The 18,939-nt window shown below is 42.8% G+C and overlaps 1 protein-coding gene across 3 annotated transcripts in view; it reads right to left on the bottom strand.

Annotated features, from left to right (window-relative positions):
* Positions 1–7,231: 7,231 nt before the first annotated feature.
* Positions 7,232–18,939, bottom strand: part of CEP112 (centrosomal protein 112) — a 166,176-nt gene continuing 154,468 nt past the window's right edge. For all 3 annotated transcript variants that reach the window (XM_068413347.1, XM_068413348.1, XM_068413350.1), the window contains 3 exons: positions 11,133–11,234; positions 8,672–8,736; positions 7,232–7,306 (listed from right to left, as the gene is read on the bottom strand). In XM_068413347.1, coding sequence (XP_068269448.1) covers positions 7,303–7,306; positions 8,672–8,736; positions 11,133–11,234 — 171 coding nt within the window. In that variant the 3' untranslated portion in view covers positions 7,232–7,302. The remainder of the gene's footprint in view (positions 7,307–8,671; positions 8,737–11,132; positions 11,235–18,939) is intronic.

Genomic DNA, 18,939 nt, shown 5'->3' with positions numbered 1-18,939 from the left:
CCAAGCACTTCCCATCCCATTCTTCTCTATATTTAATATAACAGCAGCCATAATTTTCAAAGAAACCCCATGCATGTTGCAGAGGCTCAACCCAAGCAACGCTCTCCTCTTCCTCTGCAAAGGAGCCTCTCCCAAGATAAAAGCGCGGCGGAGCGGTGAACTGGGGAGGGCTCACCGTGCTCCGGCGGGGGCATTCCCTGCGGGGCACCCGGGGCGGTCCAGCCCCGATGCTCGCACAAGTCTCGGGATGCTCAGGCCCATCTGTCGAGGTGGCATCATGCCAAGTCATGAGCAGGCTGGATCCTGCGCAAGGCTCAGCATCGCAGGCCAGCTTAGCACTGCTTGTCACAACGGCGCGGGCTCGCTCCTGGGAGCAAAGCTCTTGTGTTGATCCTAAACTATGGTTTAGCGTTGCCTGGAGAGAAAGGATCAACCCCCACCAGAAATGTGTGACAGAAAATAGCCCACAGCCCTTATTAGGTCCATCAGAAAGGTTAAATAACTTGATTCCACCAACGTATCACAAAGTACTACTGGCGCACAAACCCACTCCACATGGGAAGCTGCTTCTGCCGGTATGAACTCCCATCAACTTACCGCGGGGTCAGACCTTCAGTCCTTTGCAGACGAAATGTTCACATGAGCCTTTCTACAGTCACCCAATATCAAAGCCGGAGGTGCTGACACAGAGGGCTGCGCAGGCAGCTCGTGGGGTGCCGAAGGATTTTTTGGCAGGAGGAAGGTAGAGATATGTACGATACTGGTGTTTGGAGAAGGACTGCCTCAGCTTTGAGGGAGACATTTGGGAGCATAAACCAGCTCGGGTAGAACCTGAGCTCTGGCTGTGGGTCTGAAGCCCCCAGCAGGTCCCTATTCATCAGCACATCCAAGCATGGGGATGGGCCTGGACTTAAGTGCAGGCTTAAGGTTAAGTGTTTGCACACGTGCTTCATTGAATGAGGGCCAAAGACTCAGGTGGGAAGTGTCCCACAGGGAACTGGCTGGTTTGTCCTGCTACTTTTGTCCATGATCTGCAAGTGCTCCAGCCCTGTTGTTTTTGGGGCAGGGTGTGGGGTGGCAGCTGGACCCCGTTGCTGCAACTGGAGCTTGTCTGCAGGTGCCTGGTTGCTCTTTTACTACACCCAGTATTTATATTTCAAACTGCAGCATAGCAGCCCAGTGGTTTATGGCACCCACAGAGCTGGCAAGAGGAACCATGGCAAAAGCCTGAAAAAAAGGCACTGAAACATCACTGGGGCCACCGTATGGGGACAGAGGTGACAAGAGATGCTCCTCCAGTCGGCTGCTCCGTGCGTGTGCTGCTGCAGAAAGGGGGATCCGTGTGTTTGCTGTCCTCTTGTTTAACTTCTGCCTTTACAGAGAGGAAGCTGGGTCTTGTCCAAACCCTGTAAGCTCTAACAGAAACTTTCAGGAGACTGAAGTTGGCTCTAGGTGAGACGTTGTGGGTCTCGCTGCTCCTTGCTCAGGAGCGAGCTGGGGGAAACGCAACACATGGAGCCCCACGTGCCCCATCTCCGTGCCCGTGGGAGGCTCAAATCCCCTCTCTGTGCTAAATGCTCCAGTGACAGGAAGGTGAGCTTGGATGGGTTGTGTGACACACACCCCAGAGCTGTACCAACCGGCCAGACGTGCAGATGACAGCCCAGAGGGCTCGTTGTTCACTGTTTCATGGTAGGTCTTATTGCTTTGCACTTGTTCAGATGAAGCCACAAAGAGGTGGGGCTCACCCTTTCTGGTGCTCAGGGCACCCTAACGTAGGCATTTTGCTGAAATACTCAGCTACAGACTTTGAAAAGGTATTTAAATTTCATACGGTGCTAGCCTGGAATTTACGAAAACAATCTGTTCCAGGTATCTGAATGCCTGAGGAGCTTCATGTTACACCAGATTTGTGGCAGGACAGCAAACTGCACGCTGGTTCCCCTAAGTCTGAGGCTGGCACCCTGACCTAGACATAAATCTGACACGAGCAGGCTAAAAATCTGGGGTAAGCAGAGGACTGAAGAAATACAACTCAAGTTTCCTCACTCCATTTTGCCAAAGCATCTTCATACAGATCCAGCTGCTGTTCCGCTCTGTTGTTTGAGCTCTGAATTTCTCTCGAAGGAAGCAAATGGGGAAAAGGAATAGGGGAAGTGTCTTCTCCTCTGCCTGCAAACTTCTGCACGGTGGTTTTGATGCAAATACATTTATTGCTGATACGAACAGGACACTGAGCTCGTTCAGGCAGGATGAGCCGTGGGCCGGGTGGTTTTGGTGGAGGACTCGCTGGTACCCAAGTGCCGTCAGTGCTCACTGCCAGTGCCATGGTGCATCTGTACCTTCCTGGAGGTGCAGCAGACTGGGGAAAGGAAACTTCAGTGACAGTTCCCTATCCCTTCACTGCCCCACTGCGCCGTCCTCCAGCAGGAACCTGGGACAAGCGACATTTTCAGCTACTACAGCCCAGGGAAGATAAAGGAGAGGCGAGGACGAGCTGATTAAAATCAGAGTTTTCATTCAGAGTTTTCATTCTAGATTCAAATCTACACTGAAATTAGTCAGCCAATGACCTCATCCAACAGCGATGAACAAACAAGAAGATGACAAGCAAGTGTCGATAAGTCTCAGAAGACGTAACATCATTCCTGAGCACAATTAAACACAGCCTTACAAACGTCCAGGCTCTGACTGCTCATGAAATCCATATGGAGTCATTAGCCTTCTTAGGGCTGTTTTTCCACTACCCTTAGATGCAGAATGAGAGCCTGACTGTATAAAAACTTACTGAGATTTAGGTAGGCTCTGAATTTAAAGAGAAAGAGCCATTTCTGAGGTATCCCTTTCTAAAAATGCTTGCTCTGGAAGAAGAGCGATCAGCTGTGAATCCACAGTCCTCAATTTCAGTTCAGGATCACTTTGACCTACAGTTTTCTTATGGATTCAAGGTCCAGAATTTTAATAAATTCCTTGAAGCCTTTCTTTGGGCAAAACTGGACAAAGTTAACTTCAGCATTGGTTTGGCTTGAACAAAACAACCACAGAATTAGGACTCACAACCTTCTTTTGAAATGATGGCCAAATCTTCCTGTTATTAAACTTTGATATCAGGCTTCAAATGGGAGAACAAGAAGATTCCTGAAGTATAAATCTGGTGAATAGATGTTATGAAGTTGGAAGTATTGTGTTGTAACTTAACTGCCCAGCTGAGATAAGGTATTCTTTTGCTTCGCCTATTTTACAAGCACACATTTCCTTGTTTTCAGTCCTAAGTACTGAGAGTAAGTCAGAAACATGCTGACATTTATAATGCACATCTCCGTTTCCACTAAGCTATAGGTTTATGCAGCATGCGAGACAAAACAGGCTGTAGGGACCCAGCTCTGCAGATAAAATTGTTTGAGAGAGCTGCTCAAAGGAGGTCACAGCTCTAAATCCTCCTTGTGTGAAGGTAAGCTGCGTGCCCAGCTTCCCAAGGCTCCTCCAAAAATACTACCTTGAATATTGGGCAGATCTGGGTTAAAACAAAAATTAAAGTTTACTGTTGCTGGCAACAGCATTAGGAGAACCATTAGGAAAGAAAATGTCTCTTCTCCCAAGGACGCCTCGAAGCAAGCACAGCACTTAAGGGGCAGCGACCAACGGTGAGGTCCATGGGATAAAGGCTGGATCAGCAGAGACCAGGATCAGGGACTGCAAAGCAAGGGCACGACACAAGGTCTCCACTCTTTCTGTTACCATCTTTGTCTGTCAGTGAAGGAGAGATCATCTCGTGGTAGCAAATGGTAAATAAATGATATTTTGTCCAGGGGCTTGACTTATTTACATTATCACAAATGTCAGATAACACGAACGAGCGCTGTGTAATTGCTACGTGGAAGTGTTACAGACTGCTCCCAACGCAGCACACACACAGCCACACTCCTTCTCGCTCACATTTTTGCAGGATCAGACCCTTAGTCAGTTTGTTCAATGCTTTTTCACAAAAAATAATTTCTAATTTAGGGAGGAAAAGTTTTATTTAATTATCTTCATTTTTTTTTTGGTTTGAATTGACCAACTGCGTATCTTCCACCGGCTTTATCAAAGAAGCCAGCAGTAGCAGAGCACATCTAATTTTAAGTGGGCTGTAGTTGGCAGACTTAAAATTGATCATGCATTTTAGTTTCAGTAACTTGCAATTTCTGCGCTCTTTGATAGCGCACTTTAAAGAACAAGTCTTCTTTAATGACAAAGGCTTAAAAGAAATGACCTCCCTGAACAAAATATCAAAGCTTAGAAAAGATAGTTCCTTGGAAAAAAAGTCTGAATTAAAATGACCTTGTGTTCTGAAACTTCTCCGTACAATATCTGACGTCTTACTTTTCCTTTGTACCCTCCGAACAAGACCAAGTATAATTTAGTAGTGTGGTGCCTCCAGTACATTTTGTGATTTGGGAAGGACTTGCAGTGCATTAAGATAATTAAAAAAAATAAATCAGATCCCATACGCACTCTCTATGAAGACTGCTCATTGTTAGAACCAAAGCTGTGCATGTTTTTCAGAAAATTCAATAAAACACTAAGATATTCTAGTAATGGCAAATATTTTCTTCTAGTCACAATAAAATCTTTTTCTGTGCAGCAAAATCATTTCTCAGTTAGAAACCACAGTGGGCAGAGATTTGGGCAAGTACCAGAAGTATCTGCTGTCACCAGTACAATTACAGCACTGTTGCAGAAGAAAGCAACCGGGCTGGGAGAAGGAGGGAGGTTGGATCCCTTTTCTTCCAACGGCACCAGAAATGAGCATATTTGTTACGTGTAACACAAGAACTGTGAGCGGCACTGAAATAAAGTGTCACCTCGATAAGGGTCACCTCCCTTGATACCGGTGAAAAATGTTATGATGCCTTTTTCCTGTGGGGTTTTTATATAGAGTGAAACAATCTTCTCTCCCCCGGCAAAAATCAGTAAAATTAAATAAATACAAAGTACAAATAAAGCTCTAACCATATTCAAGCTGGTTTCACCAGAGTTTGTTTCATGGGCAATGAAGCCAACTACTGGCAGCCAGCAATTCCTTACTTAGCAGGTGAAGAGAGAGGAAGAGAGCAAATAATATGTATGAAAACATTTCTAATCCTGCAATTTGGACTCGAACTCTTTCTTGTTACAAAAAAATGATCAAAGAAATGTTAATAACAACTACAAGAGAACTCCAACCAACCTGGAATTTAATTTCTTATCAGGTTTATAAGTGCCTTCAGAATGGTCCTCACACTGTATTTGATGTTGGAGAGAGATACCCAGAGTTTTAAAACTCCCGGATTGACCAACATCTACTTTTCTCAAGCTGCTTTTTGATCATCAACGACATCAGCGACCCAATTCCATCAAAAAGAAGGAAACTGAGGCCTGAATTGAACTAGCTGGAAGAGGGTCCATGTATTTCTCTACGGAGTACCCCCCCTTACCGCTTTCGAAAGCAAGATAACCACCCAGATATCATGCAAAAACACAAGCAGAACAGCAGAATCAATAACACCTCATTTCCTTCACGCATGAGGAGAGAGATTTCACTGTCCCAGCATCTGCCGTTTGGACATAGGGCAATATCCAGCGGGTAAACCCCAGCGCGCGCAGCCCGCAGCTCTGCGAGCTCTCGGTGCTTCTCCCGAAGAGCCCAACCATCGCTGCCGTGCACCTCTCTGAGGAAACACATTTTACTGCCCACAATTAACTAAACGCATCCTAACAAATTCCTCCCACTAAAACTCCCCGTCACCCCAGGCGAGGCTTTGTGGCACCTGCCGCAGCACCTCCTCGCTTTATCAGAGCCACAACAGCCCCTTATCTATAATTAGAAGAATCACTCGTTGAATCAAGGAAGGTGGAAAACCTGCCCAGGCCCAGACCAGCCTGACAATCAGCAAAGCACCCAGCGAAGGTGGAGCCTGTGTTTGGCAAGGAGCTGCCAGGAGGTGGGAGGGGATGGAGCCCAGCCTGCCAAAGCCTCTCCCCATCGATGTCCGTGCCAGCAGAGATGGGAGCACCACTGGCGAGCTGGGGCTGGGCGGGACAGCCACATCCAGCCGAGGGCACTCCAGCGGTCAGGACCCTCCGAATTCTGCCCGGACCACAGCACGTGAGCGCCGGTGCCACCGGGGCGCGGGAGGAGAGGTGGCCGTCCCGTCGGCAGCGATACCGAGGGTCTCGCTGCTGCTGCCAGTGCCACAGCTGGACTTAGAAGACAGGAATTCCTGGCCCCCTCTCAAGCACTCAGACCATTAACTGTGCCTTGACACGAACGCTGCCGGCAGGATGGTGCCTAGGAAAAAAAAAAGCTATTCTTGTATTCGGCACATCTAAATTTACAGATTACAAACGTACCAATGTACACTCGGGCTCATGGATGGCCAAGAGATAAGGAAGCCTTCCTATGCCTGGGAGGCAGAGCCAGCTACGAGGACAACCCTTGTCCGGGTCCTTCAGCTTTCCATTGCTGCTCAAACCTCATCTCTGCAAACCCTCGGGAACCTGCTCAGATTTACCAGGATCATCCAAGAGAGCCTGCACGCGCCCACACAGGATCAAGGCCATATCAGTTACGACTCTTTTTCGATAGCACCCCATAATTGTGCTATCAGTAAATGACCAAGGACTTCCCTGCGACCAGCGTAGGCAACCCCAACGATCGATTTATATGCTATTAACTGGCAACGGTGACCTCATTTGTCATCACGGTGTTTTCATTCTCGCTCCGAGATTTTTCCTTGAAACACAGCATGAAATATTTTCCCAGTTAACAAAGCCATACAAAACTCTCATGTGCACTGTGGCTGCTTAGGTGAGTGAGATGCCCAAGCAGGACAATAATGTCAAAACAAAATAGTACAAAATAATAATATTTTAATATTATGTAAACACATGGACACAAAACAATGTCAAAATGTGTTAAAATAGCTTGGACAATAATAATAGAAAATGGGATTTTCTTCATGTATAAAAGTGTGAAGAATGGTACTGGGAAGTAATAACAAAAATATTAGTATAGGAAACTCGCTCAGTAAGCAAGCTCAGCACGGAGTCAAACACGGTATAAGCATAAGTCTGTAATAAGATGATAAAAAAATAAGGGAAGGAAGTTACAACTAAAAACATGCTGGCATGAGCAATGGATGTGTTTTCATGAACTTCATTACATTTTGTGTGCTAACAAAATAGCTACTGATCTTTACATTTTAATTTACAAGAGCCAAATCTTCAAACCTATTCAAAGCAGTCCATTTGGCAAGGGAAGGAATCCAACAGCTCCAGCAGCTACCTGAAAACAAAGAGATTCTCATTAGTTACATCTGATTATTCTTACTATGAAAACACAACAGGCTGAAGGCAGGGCTGGGTCCGGTTGGGAGCAGGCTGGATACGGCCGTGACCGCCGCTGAGGAGCACGCAGGGCAGATGCCACCGAGAAGCCCCGTCACGTCTGCAGCCACGGGCACGGCATGTGTTAAGGCAGCAAGAAGCAGTATTTCAGTGAACGAGGGTCAGGTAAATGCTAACGCAAAATCTGGTGTGAATGTAGTCTTGGAAAAAAGATCTGGTCGGGAAGAAAGTTTCCCTGAACAGAAGCAGCACAGAAGTTTCTCCAAGTCCACAAGCAAACGCCGCGGCAGCCCCGCCGGGAGAGGAGCTGCTGGCTCTGGCCCTGCCCTTCCCCTCCGTCAGGACGTGGCTGAGGCTCCTTCCACCCCCCGTGTTTCAGTCATTTGTGGCCTGGCCTGATCGAATGGTACATGATTATTCATCTTTTGAAACAGCTCTTTTCCTAACTAACTGTGAAGACACCGATTCAGAATAAGCTTGAGACAAAATGCATCCCTTGGTAATGCTGCTGTTGGAGACAGTCTAGACACTACATTACAGCTTTATATTTATCTAACAAAGTTACCTACGCTGGACATATCACCAAGAATCTATGACATTTTCAGTTAGCAATTAGCTTTAGCTAATTCTCATTAACAAATAGTTTAGGGTTATTATTTTCAGACAACTTTCACACCGCTAACATTTTTACAAATGTTTAAATATCTTACAAATTTTTACACTATTTTTACAAGCAGACATCCTTATTTGCAGAAATCCTCATGTGAGATATGCAAGTATCATCAAAGTCTATAAATACAAGAAAGATGGAGTGGCTTTCCTAGGAAGTTTCCTTTTACTCACCTCTCCCTGTGAATCACTTACGCTAAAGGCACAGCAAGGCTTTTTACTGCCGCAGCACTTGCTATAATTTATATTGGAGGGTGTAAACGTCTGAAAAAAAGCTCAGGCTCATGAAGATCCGGTACTTTGAAGATGTGATCTGTAATATTACGCATTGCATCATTGTTTTCTATCTTAAAAGGAGGTGGCATCACCGCAGAGCTGCAGCTGTGCACCGAGCCACTGCCTCATCGTGATCGTCGAGGCAAAGCCTGGACTTGTAATGCACCTGCGAGTTCTCTAATCTTGCTCTAATAGTACTGACTAAGCACTGGGAAAATTCTCAGGCGCTTGTTTACTGAAAATAAGGATCTTTTAAAACTGTAACCATATTTGAGTTATTTTAATTAAGCCGTAAAACTTCAATAACTGGGATCCACAGGTGTGAAATGGTACAAATTGATCAAAGATAATCACATACCTTTTGGTGTGGTAGGTGTTCTGCTCTTCCTGGAGCACAGAGACTCTTTTCTGCAGAATATTTACCTGTGAAATACATCCCTCATGAAAACGGTGTACAAAATTCTAATTAATACATTTGCACTCATCTCATAAAGGGTATTTTTCTTGTCTATCCCACCTAAATAAAATGCAATAGCACTTTAGCTGCGTACTAGAATTAATACTCGATAGAAGATCGTTAGCGTGGCTTCCGTGGCCCTGCTCCAGCCACGCACTATCTACTCCTTCAGGAACAGAGTCAAAACAGTTTTTAAACTCAGCTTGTGGTACCATATGGGTTATGCCAGGGCTTGGGAGCTCCAGTTCCACTCTCAGCTCCCATATGATGCCTGCACTCTGATCCCTGCCCTTTTGCCCTTGTGATGCAGGTACTCACCTGTTCTTGAAGTGTATGAAAATTCATGTTTATTAATACACTGTGGCCACTTTTGGACGACTCACCAAGAGCAGACAGTTGGGCAGCGTACTTTGTATTTAGCAATGTTTTTAGAAAACTTTGCCTAAGCCTTAAGTATTTTCTTTTTTTTTTTTTTTTTTTTGTTTATTTCTATCACTGCTCGGTGCTTTTACCCAGCCTACCCTCTTCATCCTGCTCCAACAATAAATAATCCTGACAGGTGCAGAGATTCCACTGCCCTTCTTGTCTGATGTTTTCAAACAGGAATTTCAACAATTTTCAAAGACCAGGACACCTGTGCTTCAGAAAGAACCCTGCGTACCGAGGGGTCTGCAACGACAGCGTACCGCTGGAAACACAGCCGGCAGCTACGTATTTCTGGGCCAGCACCCAGGTTTTGGTGCGTGCAGTTACTTTTACTCTTTTGAAGTGCTGCTGCTGCTTACAGAAGCCCTGCAGGTGGATATTAGATTCTGCTTTTGTGTAACTCATTAATAAGTGTGGTATTCTTGTATTGGCTTCAGAGTAGCGCTTTCTTCCACACAGAGCTAATAGTCAACTGCACTTTAAAGACAGCTTTTTACTATCAACTGGAAATAGATTTTGCCAGTAGACCCTTAACTCTTTATTTCCCACAACTATTTAAATGAGAAAGAGCATCACTTCCATTAGGTATCACTTGATACGTAAGCAAGAGTGTTTACAACCACAGTGTTGAAGTTGTATCACTACCAGCACGTGGGGATATGAAAGTTTCCCCTATGAAAATTTCCTACTTGTATTAAAGGGGCACTTTGCCAGAGGAAGTGTCTCATGCATAGCAAAAAATGCTACAGAATAACCCTTATACATTGTAAAGGTGGGGGGAGAAGGGTAAAAAACCTAAATACATTTAATTCACAACCATCTCCAGAGAGAGAGATTGCATAAGAAAGAGAAATGGAGAGTCTGAAGATCTATAATTGCTTGAAAAAACGGTCCTGAGAATCGGTGTAAGGCGTGAGCTGGTATCAAGCCTGAACTTGTATGCTCTGTCCTCAGGGCTTTTGCTCTTCCCAGAGCTCCTGGGCAGCTCTGAGTCACCAGCATCGCCCTGTCTCTCTCTCATTTCTTCCCTTCCGCCCAGGACAGATCCCAGTCCTTCCCAACACGTTTAAATGCTCAGTCCTGCACTGGGCCGTATGCGAACACTGGCAGTGTTTTCTTTGGATTCCCCTTATTCCACATCTATGATCCCTCCTTTTTATTGCTATTTATCCATCCTCATGTGAGTTCAGGCAACGATGACATTTTGTTTTCTTCCAGCTCCTAGTATACTGAATAGGACAGCATCACATAACTTCTGTGGGAACCATGTACAAGAAACACACCCAATTCATTAGCAGTTCCCTATTTACAATGACATTTTGATATTTCCATTAGCCAGTTTTATAGTCCATTTCATATAAATAATGTTGATTCTGCATTATTCTAGATGAGCTAGCGTTTTGCAATATTAAAAACAAAGCAGTTACAGAAGTCCATTAGAGTCTCTTTACACTGGAAAATGTGGAACTAGCACAATGATCATTTGGATTATCTTAAAAGAAATATCCCATTTGATTTATTTTACAGGCTGAAACAAAACAAAATGATTTCTCATTCTCTTCTGCACCCTTTACATGCATCCTTTAAATGATTCCTACAGGAGAAAGAGGGTAAGGAAGATCAGAGCTAACCATGTACTATATAAGGTTGAGAAAAAAACCCTAATACTGAATGCAGCCTAATTTCTACTTTCAGTTGCCAAATGAGGCAAAATCTGGGATCAAAAGATACAATATGGTAGCTCTCAAGGTGAGGAAACTGGGGGAGAAAAGCCTCGTGAAAGATGACCAAGTGAGAAGCATGTGAGTGCTGCCATAATTTGGTTTTGCGACTTATCCAGTATTTTTGGCCAAATTTTAGATGGTTATAATTTCTTGTCTGGAAAAGATGGTTTTTATCCAGTCCGAAAAGTTGAAGATGAATAATTAGAATTTACCTGGGATTTTAAAGATACAATGGTGTCTTCAAGTTCCTGTCTTAAAGATACCGGCATCAGACCTTTGAGTGTGGCTTCATATTCTTGCCGTATATGGGTCATCTGTAACACAACAAAAAGAAATTTATATATAGACGGCTACTCTTGGGAGCCGGAGAGCAACTTTTTTTGCTTCTTTTGCCTAATTTGGAATCGAAGTAAACTCAGAATTGTGATATCAAAGGAAAGGTAAGGAGGGAGAAGAAAGCTCAGCAATAACCTGTAGAACCAAAGAGGTAAAAAAGAGGAAGAAAGGAAAAAGGAAGCATAAGAACAAAGAATATACAGAGAGGAGAAGAAAATCATGAAAAGGAAACAGTAAGGCATTTGTTGGGACATGGTCTGAAGAAGCAATAATCATTCCTAGATCTATCTCTATAGAGCATTTATACAGACACACACTTTGCAAATTGGTAGGCAGAAGATTTTTTTTTTTGCCTTTGGTGGGATCTGAACCAGGTCAGTAGAGTGATATTTGCCCCTTACTCTCTCAGACAAGGTGAATTACTGTTTCCCAAGACTTTTTTACAAAATTTTTCAACTTCTAGGTGCTTTTAAGGCCTTTTTTTTTTTTTTGTGCAACTATTTTTCATTGCACTTTGTGTCGTCCTCAACTTCATTCATACTATGGGACTTCCAACAAATAGGTTCGAGTATCTTAGACGTTACGAGATCAGATGTTCACAGCAAAATGATTACTTCTAAAGGAGGACGTTTTAGTCCATAACCTTATTCAAGAGATGCTGAGTAAACAGTACAGTTACAAAGCAATGTTAAATGAAGACAGATCAGCTGGAAGGATGGTGCTTCGTATCTCTCCAGTGTGGTTTTATTTGCTGAATCTTGACCCAGAAAAAGTACGGAGAAGCTGGTTCAGCTCTGCCCGTTGAGTCGCACAGGATTGCTCACACACTTTGCTATCGCCTGAATCAGGGCCTCATATCTGTACTTAACTTCCAATAGGATTAACCGCTTAATTCAAATTAAGCAAGTACTTAGGTGTTTTTCTGGATTAGCAGCTGAATATGTAAATAAAGGATAAAAGGGATTCAGTATCAGATTAACTTATAAAATATCTTTAAACTTTCAAATTGATTCTTTTTTTTCCCCAATGATTGACACGCCAATGCCATTTTGTGCTAATTTTGTTTTAGTTACCAAATTGCTTAAATCTCCCATTGCGACCACAAATCAAAACCTCAGTCTTACATCTGGGGAAGCTACGAGTTGCAACTCCCAGCTCCCAGCTTGCAAGGAGCGCAGATGCTTAAACACGTGAGAACCGAACACAAAGTTCACTGCAAGATGTGCCAATTACCGTCTTTTGGAAAAAGCAGGTCACGCCAAAATATGCATTATGCATAATACAATTATCAATACAAAAGGAATAAAACAATCTGATGAAACTTTAGGAAAATTCTGTCTATGAGTCATTCCAACATGCAGAAGAAATCTCCAGATCTCTATGCAAATAGGCAATTAGAGGCTTTCCTTGTGAACTGCAAGTAAGTGATGCCACTATGCAAATCTAAAGAAAAAAAAATGGTGAGACAGGAAACCTTGTCTGAACCCTGCCTGTGTATAAGCCAGTGATCAAAATTTATGTTTTTGAAAGTTACTCCAATAAATTTATGCTACTATTTCTATAGAGGCTTACAAAGTTATGCATAGGTGCTTTGCCAGGATAAATATTTGCTGAGCCAACGGCTCATTTGGGTGGGGACCTTGATAGAGCAGAAACATATATTTCAGTTAATTCAACAGGTTGAGTTTGTTCTTGGTGAAACGGGAGCAGAAACAGACAGCTAGAACAACAAAATGCTTTTATTTCCTAAATTTTGCATAAATAAAGATTAGTTCATGATTAAGAAGATCTGGATGATGGATCACCTTGCCAATATGTTGGGGTGACTCAGCCAGCACAGAAACTCCATCGCAGGGGCCTGACTGGCACTTGAGCTCTCCATTTATGGGCTACCCAGATGCCAGGAGCTGAGCGTGGGCTCTGATATAACTCACTGCACCACGACCTAGCCATGCCTACAGAGCATCTAGGACTCCCACCAGCTTCCTCAGGGGCCAGGCACACACCAAGAGCCCCTTATTACAGTTTTTCCAAGAGGAAAGTCAAGAAAGTTTCATTATAAGTAGATACAACAAAATTTTTAATACAGCCCTGTGAGTGAAATAATAATGTTCTAATTGTGCAATAGTCTTCTTTCAACCAGGTCACTGGTTTTAATAGTTTCATCTGCAAGTGTCCTTTAAACACATGCTTTCACTGTTAATGCTTGCTATTAACTCTGCAAAGGAGCAAGGGGATTGTTCCCTTTTGATGAAGGTGTTTCTTGGAAAATCAGGAAGAGTCGGCTGAAAATGGAGAAAGAAAATGAGAACCAAGCCCTAGTAGCCAAAGTACTGCTTGGGACTGATTTCTTACTCTATTTCAGAGTGAAGACACTTTTTTTTGCAGTGAAAACTGTTCTTTGGGATACAACTGAAATTTGTTTGCTTGTTAAGACAAAATATGTTCCTTTCAACTGTGCTCACTAATAATTGCATCACAACAAGATGAAAATAAGATCCCAGCTGTTTCCTGTCATATTATGATAAACAACATGCTGATATTTTTGGCTGAAGTTACTAGCAAGGTTTATTAACCCAAGAGATTAAAATAGTGCATGGCAAAAATCCGAATCACTTCTTACAACTGAAAAATAACATATAGTGGGCTAATGTATACTAATTTTAATGGGGGAAGGTTTTTATTTTTTAACACTTATTTTTGACCAATGAAAGCTATGTCTGCAGGGATTTTTTTTTTTTTGCGCCTTAAGGGCTTTTTTGTTCTTTTATAACCTCAAGCTGCCTCCTGAGGATCCACAAATACTGTGTCTCCTCTTGCACTCTTGAGAGATGTTTAAAATTGCAATTCTTCAGCCCTCAGGAGGGCTTTAGTCTGCTGAATGAGGATAGCTCTATTTCATTGAGTGTTGGGTTCGTTTTTCTTCAGTCCTGAGAAAGGTTTTTTTTGAAAATTCATTTTGGTGAGTTGATTTAATCCATGAACCCCCAGGAAGGTTTTATAGCTTTTAATATTAAGCTGCCACACTGGTCTTTGTTTATTCAGGTTGGTGGCTAACATATGAGGTTTAAAGTTTTACCATCAATCATCTTTGGTGTCAGTAGAAACCACCGAAAGCTGAAGTGGCCACAGAGACCTCATGTATGCTTAGTCCCACAGGATAAATTAGAAAAAAAAAGAGACAAATATTCAGACAGTTATACAAAGTGATGCAAAAAGCGGGGAAGTTATAATTTCACAGGCTGCCATGAGATCTTGTCATAGCTGGGCACTGACCATCCTCAAAAGAGATAAAAGTTGATTTTCATGCCCAGAAGAGAAATATCCAAAACTGAGCTTTCCAAACCGAGCAGTCAGGCCTGGCCCGCTGCTTTTCAGTGGCATAAGAAAAGTTTCAATTTTACTCCTTCAAGGAGTCCTCAGGTGGCACAATGCAGTTTTGCAGCTGCTCATTATTTCTAAAAGCTTCCAAAGGGTGTTTGTGGGGCTGGGTTAGAAGCAGAAGGGAGCACGGGGTCGCTCAGGAACAAGTCCCATTGGCACCTAGCAGCACTGTAGTCACTCCCCTTCCTTTTTGAAAGAAACAACTCTAGCACATCCAGGAGAAATTCAGTATCTTCAAGACGACCAGATGCATTTTAGTCCCTGTGCTAAAAATAGCCTGCAAAGGCAAGGATATTCTGCTTCTTTTCTATGCTTTGCTATACAGCCACAACCATGCCATATCTTATTTGGGTTCCTGACAGCCCGCTCTCCCCTTCTTACTTCCAAGATGTCTGTGATGCTGAGTTTATCATCCAGAACACACTGGCCCTGGTGCAAAATCCCCGTCTCATTAAGAAAAAAAAAAAAAAATTAAAAAAACAAACCCAAATGCAATCTTCTCCAGATCTCCCAATTGTAAATTACTTGATTTGAACCAGAGGAGCATAAGGAAAATGCAAAGGAAACTCGGAAGTATACATTGCCAAAGCAAATAAGGGACCACAGAATTGTTGTTCAAATTCCTTTAAAAAAATAGATCTTGTCTTGAAGGGCATGAAGTTAACGTTTTGTTCACGTCACATAAGAATCAAAAGGCAGTTCACTTAACGAAGGTGGTGTGGTTTTTTTAGAATCTTAATTTCTGCCTGTTTATATTTGTGAAGGATAATAATTCTATGTGTGCCAGGAAATACTAGGATAGTGACAAAAAGGCATAATTAGGATCATTTTATTATTATCAAATTTTCTCCATGTTTCAGGAGGAGTAAGATGAGAAAAGTAATTTCCTCTCTCTCTCAAATCCTTTCCTGCATTATTTAAACAATGGTACGTTACAAGAGAAATCTCTTTAAAAAGGTTATGCATCTGTTCCGCAACAGACATCTCTGAAAGAAGACGTGAAAGATCTGCTGTAATAAATCTGAAGACTGGTTAGGGTACCAGAAAGGTAAAAATAACTCCTTCAGCCTTAGGCAAATCATTTAATCTCAGACTAAAATCTCATCCTTCTAAATGAGGATAATAATAATAATAATAATAATAATAATAATAATAATATTGCATAGGTCAACTTCATTCAGGTGGTGTGAAGATTGCTGAGGCAATTTTCTGAAAGAACTTTGAAAAGGTCAAGCAAAGGACAAATTACTACGATGCCATCCCAATTACAAAAAACCCCAATCAACAAAAAAAACCCCAAAAAACCAAACAACAACCCAAAGAATGTCAAAGTAATGATTAATCTCTGCTTGTTTGTGTTCTCCCTAATTGCAGTGACTCCTCTGCTTCTCAGCTCTCCTAAACTTGAAGTGAGCATAGCTCTACTCCCACAAAGCTGCTACGAGTCTCTATGGACCCCCTCCTCCATCAGCTGGCCAGGGGGATGCTGAGCAATGTCTATAACCGAGGAACCAAATCTACCAAAATCTACAATTTCCTTAAACTTCAGCTCTTTCAAGGTTCTGTCGCAAGAGAATATTTAATTAAAGCTTGAAATCTTCTCCAACAATCTTTCCTAATGAAGAGTCAAATCACGTATCCATTTTTTCAACGAAGAAAGAGGGCCTGAATATTTGTCTTTTCACAATATAATCAGACATGGATATCCACTGCTTTTCAGTCCACATCCTCTCCTGTTTCAGGCAGTGGGAATTTCTATTCTTACTGTGAAACACACGTTGAAATATGGTTCTTCCAGATTTAGAGAAATAGCATGCAATTTGATACAAATGTTCTCAAGTTCTTACGAAAAGTAATGAACGCTATAAATTGCATGAATTTGGCTCAGTTGAAAACAGTAACCGAGCAAGATCAGCTGAGCGAGTTGTTTTGTCAAGTGTACACCATGTTGTTCTCCACTGAGAAAATACTGCTGGAGAACCTCCTCTGTTCTGACAGTTTCAATAAAACATAAATTAGGGGCATAGCTGTCCTCTTTGTTTCTCTGTCTTTAGCTAGTAAACCATCGGAGCGTCCAAAACATTTTTGCCTTGTTGTTTTACTAACCCGCGGGGATCTCCGGTTATGCCGAGCTGCTCGCTGCACACTGAGCTTTCTGCTCGAAGTCCTTTTTTATTTTTTTTCCCCAACCTGCATCCAAGAGGCCTTGTTACTTCAGTGGCTTGTATTTCGATATCTTTCTTTTCTTAACCAAGATCCCCCACCTGGAAAATCCTGTTTGTAGTTAAGCAATACAAGTCTATATAATTCATAGCTGCAAAGGAAGGGAAGGCAGGGAAAACTTTAAAAAAAAAAACCACCAGTGGGCTGCATATGGCAAGAACAGCATTCTTGGGATTACGCGACTTGGAGAGGAATAAAAGCTTTCCCTGTCAACACCATAGAACAACCAGGAATGTTGTGGCTAGAAAATTCGCGCTGTTCTCTCAACCTCCCCCTCTCCAGGGCTCCGCTATTGTTCCAGCTGGGATTTGGAGGATCCCCGACTTCTTTTCCCCTCCTTCCAAGTGACTCATCGCAGATGCCGTCTTTGTCCCCGAGCACTATTTCCTTCAGCTGTCATCAATGCCGCCCTTCCATCGGGCGGAGGGGTCATCGCTGCGGCAGGAGCGGTCCTTCCCTCCGCGGGGCGACGGGGGCTCGGGCACGGCTCACACGCCCTGACCTGGAGCAACAAACCCTAAACCAGCCCAGCCACCCACCAGCGCTGCTGGGCCAAAGCTGAACACACATGGTGTTCGTTTCTGGCTCTGTCAATTCCTAATACGCAGTCAAGATAATTAAGTCTGAAATAAAGCTCTAAGTATCTTTGACACCACCACTGGAATGTATTTATGTATTTCAGTTTTATATCCCGGCATGTGTTACCTTCTATATAATCCTTTCCACCCTGGGGTGGTTCAGCAAGTCAAGGTCTCAGTGTCTGCTACGTGAGGTGCTGAGTGCTCGCTAACGACAGGGAGAGCTGACAAAGCTCATCACCGTGCAGGATTAGGCTCAATATTTTCACACTGACTGTGTGAACAAGCAAATCGTTGTAGATTATAATTAGAAACTACTTTTACTACCACCGTTTCCCCTCTTTCAAGAAGAAAAATCTAATCAGCATCTCAACTGGAAAACAAGCTGACAGGTTTACAAAGCACCAGGGTTGGTGAGAGGCTGGTTGGGCATGGGGGAGGATGGAGACAGCCCCGCTGCGCTTCCCGGATGGACAGCTGATTGATGGCATTTTGTGCTGATTAAGTTGCAAACAAAATAATACTTTAGAATTTAAATTATGTTAAAGATCAGCATAAAGCTGGCCTTTTTCAGTCCTTTTTAGCTCCATCCAGGTACCTCGACACCTAGAAAGAATGAATGGGACAGGTCACTAATTGAGCCTAGAGCCCGCACTGGAGATGAGGTGTTTCTGCTCTTCTGACATCCAACTGGCTCCTCCATGCATTGACAGTTCTTCTTTCTTTTTTTAACTCCCCGCATTAAATACCAGCATCATTGTCCCTTGTAGTCCTACTTTAAACACTTCTGAAAGAACAAAATTCCCTTAATTGATAATATACAAGCAAACCACAGATGCTCTAAAATGATGTACTGCTCTCTTAAAAGAAACATCTCCTTCTCAGTCACTACTATTTAGACAAAGAACTAGAAAACTGACATTTTAAAATACTCTCTAATTCCTGCACGCCGGCATATGCTTCTATTCTTTTTTGGTAAAAAATCTCTTTTTCTTTTTAACTGCAGTTCTGTAGTTTCTGCTTTACTGTCTTTCTCCAGCTGACTACTTCGTTCCAATAATTCATTCTGCTCTGTGAAGTAGGTATATATTTGTGTATTTTCCAGTTGTGTCTGATTACCAAAGCTAACATTTGATCATTGACTTCCACACGTACATCATCATCATCTACCTCTTTTCCCTTTGACAGTTGCACAGTTGGTGAGAGCCTTCTCTCCCGCAGTTCCTGCCATATGGAGCTCCTGGGAACTTTCAACTCCATTGATTTCCAGCTCCTTTCAAATCCCACCTGCAAATCTGTTTTTCTGTGCTTGAATCTCAGCTTCTATTTCCTTCTGCTACTCTGAAACTTCATGTTATACAGTATAACTTACTATATTCTGTTTAATTCTGCATTCCTTTCATAGTAGGCCGTTAAAGAAAATGCTATACAAAATATAAAACATGTCAAATGCAAAGTTATGATTTATTCTAACAATCTCAGTATTAATTAAAAATTG

The sequence above is a fragment of the Nyctibius grandis genome, chromosome 15 (assembly GCF_013368605.1).
Source record: "Nyctibius grandis isolate bNycGra1 chromosome 15, bNycGra1.pri, whole genome shotgun sequence".
Classification (NCBI taxonomy): Eukaryota; Metazoa; Chordata; class Aves; order Nyctibiiformes; family Nyctibiidae; genus Nyctibius; species Nyctibius grandis.
This window is presented reverse-complemented; position numbering and strand designations above follow the sequence as displayed.